General features: G+C 40.8%; 1 protein-coding gene across 3 annotated transcripts; it reads left to right on the forward strand.

Annotated features, from left to right (window-relative positions):
• The first annotated feature begins 406 nt into the window (after nucleotides 1-406).
• On the forward strand, nucleotides 407-15,825 carry LOC123400085. Of its 3 annotated transcripts, none has more exons than XM_045094488.1 (18): nucleotides 407-1,033; nucleotides 1,488-1,715; nucleotides 2,205-2,395; nucleotides 2,499-2,658; nucleotides 3,332-3,469; nucleotides 3,554-3,740; nucleotides 4,448-4,593; nucleotides 4,731-4,913; nucleotides 5,423-5,533; nucleotides 8,095-8,214; nucleotides 8,300-8,444; nucleotides 8,752-8,915; nucleotides 9,696-9,782; nucleotides 11,275-11,600; nucleotides 12,949-13,030; nucleotides 13,122-13,261; nucleotides 13,860-14,115; nucleotides 15,089-15,825. In XM_045094488.1, exons 1-18 carry the CDS (start codon nucleotides 743-745, stop codon nucleotides 15,416-15,418), a joined length of 3,285 nt encoding a protein of 1,094 aa, XP_044950423.1. In that variant the 5' UTR covers nucleotides 407-742; the 3' UTR covers nucleotides 15,419-15,825. The 3 variants fall into 3 exon arrangements, with proteins under 3 accessions (XP_044950423.1, XP_044950424.1, XP_044950425.1); XM_045094489.1 differs by having other exon boundaries at nucleotides 13,131-13,261; XM_045094490.1 differs by lacking the exon at nucleotides 407-1,033 and having other exon boundaries at nucleotides 1,673-1,732.
• Nucleotides 15,826-17,858: the final 2,033 nt, after the last annotated feature.

Consider the following 17,858-nt stretch of genomic DNA (forward strand, 5'->3'; position numbering starts at 1 on the left):
CAAAGATTTTGGAATCCTTCCGGTTTGTTGTGTCTTTTTGTGACTTTCTTTTCCATTATTAACTTTTTTTTTTCATTGAAAAAACCATGCTGTTTCATTCACACAGAAAAATGATTAGAGTGTAGCACTGCTTGTTGGCTAAAAAATTACCTATTTTGTATCGATGAGCTTTTGCCAGCTGCATGCAACTCTGATCCTATGGTCCCAAAAAAACTCTGATCCTACGGAATACAGCTTTTTTCAACCGAGAAAAAAAAGCACAGCCCTAATTTTTTTCTTCTAGAGAAGCTACGAAATAAACAAACAGCACAGCGTGTGGAGTGTCAATCTTGTATCCTCCGAAAACAGAAAGTGGCTCCAGATCCGACAAGCCACTGCCGATAGGCCCTACAGTAGGTTCCAACTCCATTCAACCAAAGCGGCCGCACCTCCCATCGTTTCCCCCCAAATTGCCCATCTCGCCGCCTCGTCTCCTCCAAATCTCCGCCCGCCATTCTCCCACCACACCTCCCCCTGATCCCGCCCCGACCCCGCCTCATCCTCCCCGGAGACCCCTCGCGCGCGTCGTAACATAACATTTGGCGGGGGAACCACCGGCCTCCGCAGGCCTCCACCGGATCCCTACCCCGAGATCCCCTCTTCCGATCCAGAGCCTCCCCGTATCCGCTCGAATCTCGCCCTTCTCCGCGGCTCCATGCCAAGCTCGTGAGCGAGACCAGGATTCGATCGATCCACGCACGGCATGGCTGGGTTCGGCGGCAACTGCAGGCTGGGCGCCGTGGTCTTCTTCTCCGCCTGGATCACGCTCGTGGCCCTCAACAGGCTGGTGCGCCCGGCGCCAAACGGGTGCCATATGACCTACATGTACCCGACCTACATCCCCATCCACGCCCCCAACAACGTCTCCTCCGACAGGTACGGCCTGTTCCTGTACCACGAGGGGTGGAAGGAGATCGACTTCGAGGAGCGCGTCCGCAAGCTCGATGGCGTGCCCGTGCTTTTCATTCCCGGCAACGGCGGAAGCTACAAGCAGGTGAAGGCCCCTTTCACGATTGTTTTACATGTCCTCACTTATAGACTGCAAAATTACATGATGATATGCTACTAAACTTTGAACACGAACGGTGCCTCATGACTCATGAGTCGTAAAGAGCTAAGATTAAACTTGTACTGGATTAAAAAAGCCACGTATGGCACCGATAGATTAGAAATGGAATAGAATTGCATATTCTTTATTTTTTGCACCTTGCTATCATATATTTAATTTATTCATTCGTAACCTTACTCTGGGAACAATACGTTGACCCGCATTTCAGCGGGGAAGGACATGGATGCCATTTCGGAAAGATAGTCCAACTGAATGCGTAGTACTGACTGAGAGATGCCCAATAATAACAAGTTGTCTGACTTGTAATTTTGCTTATTTTGTCGTCGCTGTACTGATGATATTGCCATTCTTTCTTCTTCTTATCATGCTATGCATCCAGGTTCGCTCATTTGCTGCAGAATCTTCTCGAGCATATCAAAACGGCCCACTTGAGCCCTCCTTTTATCGGGAACCATCTAGTGCATCTGAACTGGAAGATTCTTCCCTTCCATCACAATATGGCCGTATTCTGGATTGGTTTACTGTTGATCTTGAAGGAGAACACTCTGCAATGGATGGTCGCATACTTGAGGAGCATACTGAATATGTTGTCTATGCCATCCATAGGGTAACCAACTCTAACTTGTAAGATATGATCTTAGGCACTTAGCATAGAGTGCAATGGCCCCTTCAGTCATAAGTTATTCTCCCTGTGTTGCACAATATAGTGTATTTTGATTGGTTAAGACAACTCTTTGACCAACAGTTACTCCATTTGTATGCAATTTCTATAACATAAGATTGATGTCATTTGATTTGTATCACATAAACAACATTTTGTGAAAGTAATTGCTGGCCAAAACCTTGTCTTAACCAATCAAATACGCCCTGGAAAAAGAAACGAGGGAGTAACTGCAAAATGTAGAACTTCTATTATCAGGACAATTCCACTGTATTGAATTTTAGAATGCCCGATATGATTGTGCTCTTGTAAACAAATCCACACAGTTTCCTATTTCCATATTTTGTTCCTGTGAAGTAGAACACGCTAGTTCTTATTATTCCCCAATATGTTTCATTGAATATGTTCATAGCATATTTGTTCTGTGCTTTGTAGATCCTTGATCAATACAAAGAATCTCATTTAGCACGATCGAAGGATGGTGTTCGTTCTACTGGTAACTTGCCATCAAATGTTATGCTAGTTGGACATTCAATGGGTGGTTTTGTGGCTCGAGCAGCTCTTGTCCACCCAGGCTTAAGGAAATCAGCTGTTGAAACTATACTGACGCTCTCCAGCCCACACCAGTACTCTCTCTCTCTCTCTCTGGAATTTTCTGTGTCCTGTGTCGCTTCTGACTCGGTGGGCAAGTGAAGTGTTACTCATGACATAAAATGATTGCTTATCCAGGTATCCTCCTGTTGCTCTGCAGCCGTCCTTGGGTCATTTTTTCTCCCATGTCAATGAAGAATGGAGAAAAGGATACAAGAAAGGAGTATCACATACAAGCCGTCCAAAACTCTCAAATGTAGTAGTTGTCTCCATATCAGGCGGCATCCATGATTATCAGGTATTGTTTTTGCTGCTGGTATATTATAGTTAATCACTTAATCCTATGCACATATTATTATGTCTGCATTATTTTCTTTGATAACAAGATTGCCTTGTTTGTAAGTATCTAAGATCTATGACTGCTTATTTGCTGTATGTGATTCACTTGGATACTGCAAATTTCTCACAAATTTTAGAAGACGACCATTTCTATAATATACAGGGTTGAGATTATGAAATCTGTACTCAGTTCTTCCATGAATAGTAATTTCCGTTGTAGATACAGTGGCACTAAGGAACATGTGTCAGTAACTCCGTATCAGGGCGTGACTCGTAAAGTTGTAATGTTTCCTTTGCTGACACTCAGTATTCTGATAATGTCAAGTCACAGCTTTGTAATTATCTGTTCACACAATATAAAATAAAGTTAGTTTTTTCTTGTACTAAATCATAATTTAAACATTTAAAACGTGATTTTGCTTATACTGGTAATTTCATTACTTATTCAATTTTAGAAGCTGCTTGTAAGACTACTCTGAAATTTCATAGGATTTCAGATAGATTATATGCTAGATGTATGCATGATTAATTTGTTATACTGTAGCATTAATTGATCACTCTGTGACATTGATTATGTCTATTTCTAAAGTAGATACCATTCAAATGTTGAGTTCCCATTTATTTTGGTTCAGATTAGGTCAAGGTTGGCCGCATTGGATGGCATTGTACCTTCTACTCATGGGTTTATGGTAGGGAGCTCCAGTGTGAAGAATGTTTGGCTATCCATGGAACATCAATCCATCCTCTGGTGCAATCAATTAGCTGTACAGGTTGAAACCATGTACTCATTTCAAATGCATTAAGTGCTCTACAATGAAATGCACTGTACTTATGGTGATTTTAACCTTATCCAGGTCGCGCACACTCTTCTTAGCATGATAGATCCTGTGGATCAGCAGCCATTCTTGAGTTCACAAAAAAGAGTCTTTGTGTTTGCAAAAATGCTCCAGAGTGTAGTTCCCCAGTCTTTGAGTTGGATGAATCATGTTTCGGGTTCTCAATCTTCAAATTTTCTTGCGAGTGATACCAAGGAAGCTGGTGGTACGATTTCATTCTTTTACTTGTTGCATCCTTTACATAATTGACTATTAATGGCCTAAAAGATGTGGGATGTGTACCCTTATTTATGAGCACATAAAGCTTGTCTGGGGATCTGAAAAGTAACCATTCATTTCCATGTGGCATCCTAACGTTTAGCCTTTGTCATTTTTTGAATGTGAAATATAAAAGTGCATCTTGCATTTTACCATTTTTTTTTGCTGCCTGTGGAAGTTCTGAAGCGGTTTGTGTAAATAGCTCTAGTTCACCTCTTTCAAAACAACTTTGATGTATACTACTACTCCCTCCGTAAAGAAATATAAGAGCGTTTAGTGATCATGTGTCTAATTCAGTACTAACACTGATCTATTTAAGATGTTTAGGCTAACTAACTTTACTGCTATAATATTACACTCATGTCAGTTCTAGTTTATTATGTTTTATAGGGCATGGAAAATTGCTAATTTGGTATAACACGGTTATTTTGCATCACAAATAGATGCGGTTCAGTTTTTGAGTGAGTTTGTTATTAATAATTTCTACCTAGTTTTACTGCTGCAGTTGACATAGCATATCTATAAATACATCTCTGAACACTATAGTAGTAATACAAATGTGTCATTAACCATAAATAAAGCGTTATAAAAGAGAACTGCTGTCAAATCTCATGCCATTCTTGTCGTCTTTACATAACACTACATTTTCTATAGAATTGCAGCGAAATGATACACTTTTTTGCCCACCATCTGTTCTATGGACAAGTGATGGCCTTGAAAAGGACCTGCATATCCAGTCAAATTCAGTTACTGTTTTAGCGATGGATGGCAGGAGAAGATGGTTAGATATTAAAAAGCTGGTAGGTGAAATTGTCTTACTAGTGTTTGATCAGTGTAGAATTTTCAAAGTTCTGCTTACTGTTTGGACACCATATTACAAATTTAGCAGACGTTTAATTGAATAAACTTTGTCCGCTTAACTGTTCTCTTGTTGAAGGGTTCAAATGGAAGAGGGCACTTTGTGTTTGTCACAAATCTTGCTCCATGTTCTGGAGTCAGGATTCACTTGTGGCCTGAAAAGCATCGTTCGTCCATTGAAAATGAAGTACCTGCTAGCAAAAGGATAGTTGAAGTTACCTCAAAGATGGTCCAAATCCCAGCAGGACCTGCACCAAAACAGGTAATATCTTTAACTATCCACCTTTCATATTCCTACATCCTGGCATTATCCATCTTTCTGGTTCATGTATGCAGGTTTCTTGTTTGTACTGTTTATGATATAAATGGTCTCAATGACTTTTGTGTTCCCAAGCTTTGTCTTTATACTATCAACTGCAGCATCTGAATCTTATTTTCTTATATTATGTTAGGCTACTACCTAACAAAATAACCCTCACATTTTCAGTTCTATCAAGTTACTTCTATTGATTTAAGTAGTTTTTTTACCGTGCTGTCTACATTGCCCAGCTCCTCCTTCCTTCTGTTTTTTTCCTATTATGCTTGGTGCAGTGAAAATCATTGTTTTGAAGGGTGCTTTTTTCTTTTCTTTATGAACGTTGTTTCTGTACCAGTACACATTGCACAGTGGACCATTCTACTGTACACATTGTACATTTGCCTTCATCTATTGCAAGTAACATACTATTTGTTGCCTTATTCACATTGTCATCGTTATTGCTTGTCGAGCAGGTAGAACCCGGGAGCCAAACTGAGCAACCACCTCCTTCTGCCTTTCTTTTGCTGAGTCCAGAAGATATGAGTGGTTACCATTTCATGACTATATCTGTGGCATCACGGCAGGTATTCCCTTGAACCATTCCTGTTTTCATCTAGAATGCTTTTGTGCAACTAATTCCACATATGTTCTTTGTGAGTTAACTTTCTGAATATAGCGTGCTTTGAATTTCTTCCATCCTAACCTCTTTATAAGATACTTTCTTACTTGTGCTAATAAAAAAGGTCTGTGGTTTAGGGTACATAAATGCAATGAATAAGCATAACTGATAACTACCATCATGTGATACTGAAAGTGTTCTATTCAAATATCAACCTCTGTAACTTAATGTAAGACGTAAGATGTTTTTGCAGTTTATCTTACATTAAGTTACAGAGGGTGTACATTTGTTCTCACAAACGTGTCTTGTGAGATCAGGCTCAATCAAATCTTATCTAACTAAATCGCTACTGGAAATAGATGCTCCTCAGAGCCTGAAATTTTTGTCCGTCAGATGCATCCCTCCATCTTGTCCGTTCATTTCCGTTGGTTGCTGGAGCTCTGTGGCCTTTCTTTTACCACACAGCCTTCCCTATCTGGCTGACTCGTATGGCCGGTGTTGTATGAGCCCGTCTGCAGCCAGCATTTGTCTGCCTACTGCTAGTGAGTTGATGTACTGGAGGAGAGAACCGTGTTCTTGTAATTTGGTCATATTCTTGAAGGCATTAATAGAGATTCCACTCTTGGTTTCTGGTGTGACGGTACTGCCCTAGCATCCATGACTCTCCACCTGCACGGGGCTAGAGCTCTTCTTGCAGTGGAGGGCAAGGCGGATTCATCTCTGCTCCCCTTCGTCACATCCTCTTCCCCTGTCCCCTGGTTATTGGCAGCTTAACATGGGTGGTGAAAACCCTTGACTTAACTCCAGGTGAATAAGATCGCTTTCCTGACTTAACTTTCTGGCCTACCTGTCTGCTTGCTTTGTGTTCTCATTGCGCCCTCTCCCACTGTATCATCCCCTTCCCTTTGCTCCTCTTGCCCCCCTCGCCCTTGCGGCCAAGAGCAGAGAAAAAGGACATGCATGCGGTGGCTGTATGTGTCCCAGATGGGTCGGCGATGCTGCTGCATAACAATACGTAGGCAGTACCTCCTAAGTAGGCAATATGTAGGTAGGTCAAGTCTACATAATAGAAGGTATGTGGCCCAGAGGTATTTGGGCATAATAGAAGTCTCTTTGTAAAAATAATGTCTTCCCAAACAATACATGGGGATGCTGCTGCATTAACAATGAACAACTCTTAGGCAAGCCCTCTTGGTATTTTTTTTTGTTATAAACAGATAAGCTGGTAACTTCAATTTGAGTGCTGGCTATTTTCAACCCAGCCGAAGAGAACACCCAACCAGTTATAGTCTGGTTCTTTTAACATAATATCTTACACTAACTCTTGTACAGTATATACATGCGAGTAGAGAGGCTATTACTGTGTTTCCAAATTCATGTTGAATAAGGAAAAAATGTAAAAAAATCTTCTAAGTTAACCCGAGAACCACAAACAACCTGAGCTTCAGTTATAATTAACAAACAATCTGAGCTCAGTTGTCTACTGCATGTGAAAACAATGAGACCCATCTCTACTTTATTCTATTTATGACCTGGAAGTCTAGAAAGAGTAAGACACATTGAATCCACCAGATAATATGTTTTGTAAAAATAAAATCATTTCCATGGTTTTGGCCCCTCTACTTTCGATACTTGAGGCAACCAAATATTGTTGGTTTTCATGGAGATGAAATATAAATGACACTTTGTGTGGCTGAATTTATTATGAAGTTGATATGTTAGGCTTCAATATAAATATGCAGTTTGATGCATTCATTAGTAATAAATCCGGAGTTGTAGAATGCCTATTGCGCATTATGGACAATACTTCCTAAGTAGGCAATATGTAGGTAGTTCAAGTCTTTTTGTCCATCCTGTATAACAGAACCACCAATCTGATGTTCTTAATGGATTGGAAATTAGAGGGTGTTATGGACTTGGTCGGGGCAATGTGTCCGGCTGGCACACAGAAGGCTAGCAATGTGAGGGATTATACTTGCTCCATTAAATAACAATTAGAGGTTATCTTGTTACAAAGAGACTAGATTAGTTAGCCTGAGTAGTGATAATGCGGGAGTTGTTCAAAGTCAAAATTGGGTGGCAACAGGCATGGCCAGTGGTGAGGCAAAGTAGTGACATGTGCTTAACACAGTTCTGGGGATGCTACTGCCTGGATTCAGGGCACCTTGACATAATCAATGAGCCTGACGTGCCTCGCGAACGCCAGACGTGCACCTGCAGACCAGATGGGGGTGAATCGAGTGGGGACTGGCCAATAGTGGAGGCAGTGGAGTGGGTTGAGTGGGATTGAGTTGCCACGGTGGAGGAGATCTAGCCCTCATTATATCTGGCAAGTCTGGGAATTCTAGCTCCTATTAATCTGGTAAAATGTGTCACTAAAAACTAAATCATCAGTTTAGTTTGAACTGCCATCTCATACGCCTTTGGTATATTTTGTGGTTATAAGATATCAATGGATGCACATAGTAAGCCTTTTATTCGCGCATTGAAATGATACACTGGTTGTTCTAATATTTTGGTATCCAGACGATTTCAGGCAGACCTCCCCCAGCGGCTTCGATGGCAGTGGGACAGTTCTTTAATCCAGTGGAAGGAGCAAGTGCACTTTCTGTTGGCAGGATTGTCCACTCTAGCTATTTACCTGAAGTTAGTAATTAGTACTTAACATAATATATATGATGTTGTCTACTGTATGATACAAAATGGGCTGAAACCGATGCCTTGATCTCAGGAAATATTTTTGAAGGAGGATCACCCAATGGCTTTAACCCTGTCGTTTTCGGTCAGCCTTGGTCTTCTACCAGTTTTGTTATCACTGAAAACTACTGGATGTGGAATAAAAAATATTGGTGACCAAATCGAAGCTGATAAAAACAGTAAGCAACTGCATCTCTTTGACTTTTTCTCCTAGTCTTCACTTATAAATGGGTGATAGTAATAACAACTAATAACAGCCAGTATGCATCTGTTCCGATCATTATTCTGATTTATACAAGACATAAGAACTAATAATTGCCAGTGTGCTTTCTGTTCTGGCCATTATGATTTATGAAAGACATAACCTCTACCCCTATCTGTAGACGATCAAGGCTGTTTCCCCAGATTAAGTAATACTTATCTATTTGAAGGACTTTGGTTAAGCATTGTTACTACCTTGTAACTTCTCATATGTATGCATTGCAGACCTTTGTAAATTACGGTGCTTCCCACCTGTTGCACTGGCTTGGGATTCTGTATCAGGCATACACATTATTCCGAATATCTATTCTGAAACTGTAGTGGTTGATTCATCACCTGCTACTTGGGATTCACACCAAGGGGCAGAGAAAACCACTGTGCTAGTTCTGGTAAGGTTACTTATCGTACTGTTTTTTCATGTGGAAGTAAGCTCAGTAATGGCATTGGAAAGTTGCATGTTATGGAAATTGACACTCCAATATTTTTAGGTTTTGTAATGCACTAAACCCTTTTTACACTTGCTTATATATTTTATTGTATCTTCTAAATTATCATTGTACAAATGACATACCTGTGTTATATCTTTCTTGTAGCCGCCGTGCACGGCTAGCCATTACCATCTTTCATAGGTTCTACGACCCTAGATTGACTGACCAGTACTAATGATTCTGCATCAATCTTAGAATTTTGATCCTTGATTGTACATTGATCCCACAATTTGTGATCCTACCATAGAACCTCTGATTTGATTCAGGATCACAATTCTGACGAACTTGATGTGGCCACATAGCACCATAGTGTTGTCGCCAACTGACTGCCATCTATAGTCCCGATGCAACTATTCTCTATGCTTGCTATGCTGCTCACCACACCCAGGGAGTGTTGCCAATTACCAAGCCTCTATGTTGACGATGCTGCTAGCCCTAATTCCTTCCCACTAGCCATATACCACCTTTGACCCATGATTAATGAAGTCTCTCCAAAATTCAAGGTTTTATACCTTTTTATTATCGTGATGTTCATTTCTAACATGAAAATGTTGGGGTGTCCATGCATTCCTAAATTGTCACTGAGCTATTTTAGTCTTTGCTTATCCAATGTTAGACATAAACTGAATATGTTATTTCTCAACTTTGAACTAATTATTTAGGTGGCTCCAAATTTTGTAGGCTGACCCGCATTGCTCATACAAAGTCAGTCTTCGCGCTTCGCTTGGTGCTGCAACTAGCAGATTCTTTTTGTTGTACTCATCCGAGGTAATCATCATTTCCCGGACAACTTTTATGCATGATTGTAGCATAGTCCTTATTTCTGAGCTCGAGTCATGTTTTGAGGGTGGCATCATAATCTCTCTCTTCACTAAACCGCATTGATTGTTAGAAGTTTAGGTTTAATAACTATCAACAGATATGACCCAAACATGTAATGTCTTGTGTGCTGTGGAGTCTATAATTTGTTCACACCCCTTTTCTTAAGCACTCTTATCATGGTTAGCTGGCATCACTCTGGCATCTAGGCACACTGGGGACAACATCATGGTTGATTGAGGTAGACAGTGGGGTTAACCTTAGCCCCACTTGTTCCGTTATTGTGTTGCCATCTCATGGCTGATTGAGGGAGGTCGACAGTGGACCTAACCTTAGCCCCACTTGTTGCCGTTATTGTGTCGCCATCTCAGTATTGCCAGGCCTGCTGCTGGGCTGTGACCATTAGAGATAGTGGGAGTTTGAGGCAGCACTGCCAGGGCGAAGTAACATTACGGAGAGACCACAGGTGGGCAGCTGGGTTTAGATGAATCGAGAGTCTTTTTTCCTGGTGTGCTATCCTCACCTCACCTGGGTGCCTTCATAACTGTGACCCTCATCATGTTTTGAGTCTTTGAACACACTGCAAATAACTGTCTATTACTTGTAATATTCTTGAAGTAAAGACCTTTTGATACTTCTCTTACCAAGGACATTAATCCCGACTGTCTTCTGAAGGTCAAGGAACTCCCTTTGTTGGCTGGCTACTTAGCTAGGCACCACATTATTATTCTATACTGGCTAGATACTGTATGTTAAATTGTTAATGCAGGGCACAACAGTGATGTACTACCCCTCCGATCCAAATACTTGTCTTAGATTTGTCTAGATATGGATGTATTTAGACTAAACGTGTCTGATACATCCATATATAGACAAATCTAAGACAAGTAATATGGATTGGACGGAGTATTTGTAATCAACATCACAAAGTAGCTGTTTGAACCACTTAAATCTATAGGCCTTGCTCAACCTTTTCCGTTCATCTGTTTGTACAAAATATCTCATAATACCCTAATAATATTTAAATCAAACTAGCTAATCTTGATGGCTAATGGGTCACAATTTCGCCAACCTGTAGAAGGGGGATATTTTAGCGTTACATACTTTTATGATACAGAATAGGGAATGTATATTACTTATTAATAGGCCATTTGTATATGTATTTATCTTTGTGCGGCAAGGGCATGCATATTACACATGGATTTTTAGAGAACTTCAGGTTTTGTGTTTTTCTTGCTATACGATCATCCGATTCTTTTCACTGGTTTGCCTATGATGTGTTTCTCGTGGTGCGACATTGATGATTATGTAGTCATTATTCATCAAATTTACACCACTGATGGATTGCAGCATATTTCATAGAACTGCCAATTACTGTAGCCAGATAGCTACATAAGACCACCCATGGTTACCTGTTAAGCTATTATTATGTCTTTTGCAGATTCTTGGTTTCATGATTGCCATAATACTGTTTGGCCTGATGCGACAATCGTCAGCATGGGAACGTGACTCTTCTGTGCCATCTATTTTGTCAGCTATTGAGACTAATCTGAAGCCGAAGTCTTTGATGTTCCTTTGCTTCACGCCAATACTTCTTTTCCTTGCCTTCTTATTTTTCACTACACAGCAAAACCCTCGATTTGGAACATTCTTGTTTGTTACTGTGGTCTGCTATATAGTTGCCAATGGTTTCACCATTTTGGTAACACTAAGTTCGAAATTGATTCTGTATGTGGCTGCCATTCTACATGTCTTCGCCAAAAGACGGTTAGTACATGCTAAATACATTTATATCTTATTAATGGCATTTTTTCTTTCTTTCTGTTCTATCTTGTCATGATGCAGGGAATGTTGAGGAGCTAGTAGTCTAAATCTTATTATTTGTATTTGAAAACGTCCACTTTACTCTGCTGCAGTATCATGATTGTTCATTTATCAGCCTGAACTTCAAATCGTCTAATTTAATCCCCTTATCTTTAACACCAGATCATTTTACTCCCTGAGGACAGTTTTGCCATGTAGATCCGTACTTCGTCCTTTCACTCCCCCTGACTTGTCTCCCCCCGTCATTCTTTACTCTTTCCCCACTATCTCTGAGGTATCCTCTCCCTTGCCTGATCGAGTTGGACCTGATTTCTAATCTCCTCCATAACAACCAAACGATCCGGAGCTGGGTCGTCGCTGCCACGTGGAGCCCACAATCACCATACGTGAGATTGGACTCGGCTTTCGTTATTGTAGCACACATCAACTTGCTCTCAGGTTTACATGCCACCACCACATGAGTGCACATCATTGAAGATATCTGTCGTGTTGTGTACACAGGGTAGTGAGAGAAGAGGAGATAGAGAGATGCATGTGCTTTTTCTTGTTGTGCTGCTCCATGTCATTGGAAACGCTCATCTTAGCATTTCGTTCAGTATGTTGGGAGTGAAGCAGTTTTATCATTTGCATGTGCGTGGAGCGACCGTGTTTGGGCAGTGAGTTGACAAAGCTAGGGGATCCCCGTCAGAGAGGAAGGCTGATCAGGGTTCTCCATGGTAGTAAAACTGTTTAATTGTACGAGGGGATTGTAAGTTTAGGGGGCTCAGCAAGCCAATCTAAAGTTCAGGGACTTAATGTACAAACATGATACTTCTATGGAATAAGCTTGACTTTCCTTACTTCTGTTTGGAGGATAATTATTGAATAATGAGATAATAGAACCGACATTTGATACTCTTATTGTATGATGCAGTGGACGTGTGTATCCTGCATTAGTATATTACTTGTGTAGCGGTACTTGTGCTAGGAAATTGAGATTTGATTTCAGAAATGAGAACTAGCGCACAGCAGTATCTAGAGTTTGTCAGAGCTGTGTTGTTGAATTGGGTTAGGGATTTTGGAGTAGCTAGACACTCTTTATTAGGAATAAGCAATTAGCTTCTGTGATGCGATTGGTATATGCACTTCATATTCTGCATGCTGCGAAATTGGTTTCCACAAAGGAAAATCTGATTGTAAAACTAGTGAGCCTTGCAGTGTACTATTATGGAGTTTCTGAAACATGTGTGCTTAAAACAAACATTACACCATTTTTTGATTACTCATCTTGTAATAATATAATGATCTACAGCTGGCAATCTTGGGAGGACGGTACTCATTCTCCATTTGTTTGCCAGTTCCTCGCGTTCTCGTTCTCATTTCAATCTCTAAAGGTAAGTGCCTCCTCGAAGTATGAGAGTATATGCAGATATGTATGCTTTGCTGATTTTTCTTGTTGACACTAATTGGTGTACTTTGAAAAAGATTGTGCAGATGATCAAGAACAATACAAATATGGCTGTAGCATTTGCTACGATTACTCTTGTCTGCTTTGTTCATCCAGCAATTGGTCTTGGTCTGTTACTTCTTTCACATTCCTTCCATGCCCATTCAGCCCTCTGCAGGTACATTTTAACTTGATATACACTAGTTCTAGCTACTCCCTCCGTTCCTAAATATAAGTCTTTAAAGAGGTTTCATTAGTGAACTACATACGGATGTATATAGACATACTTTAGAGTGTAGATTCATTCATTTTACTCCGTATGTAGACTCCTAATGAAATATCTTAAAAGACTTATATTTAGGAACGGAGGGAGTATAAGATTTTCCATAAGGGTCTGTTTGGAATGCAAGAGTTAGGCAGGAGTTTATTTCCCATAGGAACCGGAAAAACTTTTGCATTCCAAACAAGGTTTTGCTTTCACTTATGCTTGTCAACAAAGTGTTCAGTGGCTTGTTTATTCCTACTAGATCCATGTCTGTGTATTGCTACCAAAATAACAATGGTACATCAAATCAGGCACCACATCGATCTCCAGACAACATCTAATGGTCAAAAAAGTCTACAGTTCTTGCCTCCAGTTCTGTATGCATGGACTTAAAATCATAAAACGTACTTGATTTTTATTTTGAATGCAGTGATATAGGACTATATATATATATTTTGTATCCAATCCCGGTTATTTAACTACTGAAGTGAATGCTTTGGTACTGTAACAGTTTCTTAGGAGCTTCGTTTCGTAACATCGCTCAGAAAAAGGACCTGTGTAAATCCAAGATGGATAATAATCCTATTCTACAATCCAAAAGTAAACCTGATGGACTGGAGCAACTTCTGCCAATGGATGACAGCCCAACTGCTGCTAAAAGTTTTACTGACAGCCAGCTAGAAGTGTTTGACTGCCGGCATGGGATTCTGATCCTGCATCTTCTAGCTACGCTCATGTTTGTGCCTTCACTTATTGCTTGGATACAGGTTTGTTGTTCTTACTTATCTGAATGATTTCGGACAAACTCCTCATGGACAGTAATTGCCTCATCAGTGAGGACATATAGCATGAAAATATTCTTCCTTGTACCGATGTTGCGAGCAGCACCGGTGACTAGTCAACAGCCATTTCAATAGACCAAATGCCCACTAGCCAGTGCCTCAACTGAATTATTATATTCATATTTTTGCAATTGTGAACTTGGTCCTGTAAAAAAAGGATGAAGCATGGTTCTAATTGTCAATTAGTCTCTGTTGTTGATAAATAACTAATAATGAATCCTGGCTGGAGTGATCATCTTATTGTGCACTTAATATTTAGACAACATATGCTAGACATGCCATTGCTTTTATTATTGTATGTCTAATATACCTTCATATAATTGATTACTGTTGCGAAGAAACTGCAGCTCAGCTTGGCACCTCAGTTTTATACTTGCATTGCTATGTTACACTAGTCTCAGTTTGGTTGGTGTGCCATTTCTCAGGCTAAATTAAAATGATATGTTTACATGGAACTAATTAAAAATGTGTTTCAATTGGCTCATGCCATCCATGGAAAGGCCTGAACATTTAATGATGTAGTGTATATGTTGAAAATAGAATGTTACTGTCAGCATACAGGTTAGTATATATGGTTGACCGATTTCAGTTTTCTACACTAGTTATGATCAGGGTTTGAATCACCCAAGCAAAAATCACGCTACCATTCAGGATATAGATTTCTGCTAAGATATGGCTAACTCCAGTGGGTCATTTCCAGTGAACTTGATTCATGTTCCTACCGTCACTGTACCTTGCCAACTTTGATTCTGGAACCACTATTATTGATTGTTCTATAACCTGGTCACTTTGCAGGACATCTCATAGAAACATTTATATGATGTTACTTCAGCGAGCAACTTATGTTATGCTGCTTAATCAGTAATTACTTAAATCAGTCCCTGTTGTTTCTATGCAGAGAATCGGAGTGGGTCAGAGATTTCCGTGGTTTGTTGATTCCGCCCTTTGTGTTGGTGTTATTCTGCATGGACTCTTGGGATCACAGCCAACTGCCAGCTTTATATCTTTTAAGTTACCTGGAAGGAGAGGGCGCGAAGTTGGAATGAGCTTTCTCTACCTCATAGGTGGCTGTTATTCCTTTATTAGCTCCATGTCATTGGCACCTTACAGAGCGCTGTATGCAATGGCCATCATTGGTTTCATCTGTTTTGCTTCCAGAATTCTTGAGACTAGAGGTAAGGTGAGAGGTGATATTAGCTCTAGAAAAAGGCACTGGCATAGACATTGACACTAGCTTGGAAAGGATTACTTTTGCGAGAACGTGCGACACAGTAGTGTAGGATACCAGCTCTTAGTCTTTCTGGATGATGACTGCAAACTGCAAAGAACTTTGCTTTGCTCATGATCGCAAACTGCAAGTGTTACTGATTTTGATGGTCGACCCATAGGTGAGGTATGAATGTGAGATGACGGGATGGATCAGTAACTGTACATTCTGGAATTCAAGCATGATGTACTGATTTTGTGATAGAAGTGAACAGATGTGATCTTATTAGGCTCTGTTTAGGATTGCAGTAGCTTTTTCTTGTTGATATACCAGCTTGTTTTGTTTAAATAATTTTCTATCTGGGTGTAACTAAAAAGTCTTGCTGAAATTAGTAGATATTCAGTTAACACACTGGATTTTGCAGTCAATTGCAATGGTACCCAACCACAAACTGGCTGTTGGCAAGAATGGAGGCAGAATAGTCCTGTATTTTTCAAAAAGAGACTTTCTGTAGTTTGGTTTGTTTCCACTCTCTCCTGTGTTCCTGACTTTTTCAGAAAAATGTGAGCACTTGAAAAGATTGCCATTTTAGTTTCTTCATGGTGATTCTTAGATGCTTGCAAATTATGTGTTTTGCACGTTTAAATCTGCAGGAGGTTTTGTGCTGAAAGTTTCCTTATTTTCTGCAGCGGGTTTAGCCCTAATAAAACTGCAGTGAAAACCTTGCCATTAAGCGGAAGTATGGGTACATTTTTTTTTTGCTCAACTTTATTGATTGCAAATCTACTATCCCTTTATCCCTACAAAAACATGAGGGGCAGATCCAAATCATTGGCTACTTATTATTGATGAGTGAAGGAGAGTCCGTAGGCCGTCTTTTGGTTTCATTGGTTCCACCCCTCGAGAGAATTGTAACTACACTGATTCTTTTCCGTCGCCTTTGCTTTGTACGTGCTCCCCTCCACGAAAAACCAGCGTACTCCCTTCCATGCTTCTAGTCTAGGCCAAAGGAAACCAGCGGCAAAAGACCCGTAAGAAAAACCATAACGCCTTTTCTTTGTTTGGATAGTGCAATGGGGGCGACGTCCAACCTCTTTTGCGGGAGCGTTGGTCGCCTTTTCTTTGTCTGTTTGGATAGTGCAATGGGGACGACGTCCAACCTCTTTTGCAGGGGCGTTGGTCATGCGTCCAACATGAGGACACATCTTGTCCAGGCTATATGTGAAATTCGTAATTTTAAAATGTGGCTGTAGATTCTTTGTCCGTTTGGATAGTGCAATGGTGATGGCGTCCAACCTCTTTTACGGGCATGCTGGTCATGTGTCTAACAGACACACGAGGGTGCATCTCAACCGCATCTTGTTCGGGCTATACGTGAAATTCGCAATTTTAAAACGCGGATATAGATCCATGCCAGCGCCCTTAGTTCAGGCCGGCAAACAGATGCTAGCCTACAAAATGGTAAAGCCAGATTCACGACAACAAAGTCAGCGGCCGTCACAATAGCCAGCCTCTAAAATGAACAAGTTCTGCATGCTGACAACAAAGCCAGCGGCTAACCCATTAGCCAGCCTTCAAAAAGACCATAGTTTATGGTTGCACAGCCTAGTCCTCCCTACTCCACGCTGTCTTGCTCGAACATCTCATTTTGCCAGTTTGCGAACTAACTCTTTCTTTTCGGTGACATGTTCGTCAAGTTCACACTCATGATCGCAAGAGCCAGCTCTTTTGCTTTGGTGTCGGCAAAGGTGGCCTTGATCGCGAGCTTCTTCGCTTGGTCGGCCTCCCCCATGTCAAGCTTTCTTTTCTTGACGGCCTCCTCTATTTCAAGCTCCAAGTATATCTTCAATTGCTCCTCCTTTTCTTTGCTCCTTCTCTCCTCCTGTACTTCCTTTTGAGTCATCATGCCTTGTAATGTCTCTTGCAAAGCGAAGGATGCCGCATCACACTTCTCATCTTTCTTCGAGTTGTCTTGCTCCTCGGCCTCTTGGGCATATCTTCTCCAATCCCAGTCGCGTATGCTTTCCCTTTCTTCTTCTTCATTAGTGCAACATATTGATCTCTAAACTTCGGAAATCTTTGATAAACGACCAACAATGTGTGAGGGTAAATGGCTTGTCCTTGTGGCGGGTCTTAAAGGCCTCCAAAGATTGGAATGCCTAAACAATAAAAAACAAGACCGCAAACAAAATGATACCTAATGCAAACATGTTCATTGTATGAAAATGCACAATATGAGAGGTCACACCAAGTCTCCAACACCTAAGACGCTCACAGGACGTGCTTCAACGCTCTCAAACGCGGGAAAATACCTGTTGCACTCTTGTTAGATGAACCCCCATCTCTATCGAATGGAGTTGATGCCACAAGTGCTCGCAAGGTTGTAAGGGGTACCTTTCATGAAAGGTTTTGTGAACTCTTTCCCAAAAGACAACTCCCTTTTGCTTGACATCGGTCTTGG

Source organism: Hordeum vulgare, chromosome 5H, assembly GCF_904849725.1.
Source record: "Hordeum vulgare subsp. vulgare chromosome 5H, MorexV3_pseudomolecules_assembly, whole genome shotgun sequence".
NCBI classification, from domain to species: Eukaryota; Viridiplantae; Streptophyta; class Magnoliopsida; order Poales; family Poaceae; genus Hordeum; species Hordeum vulgare.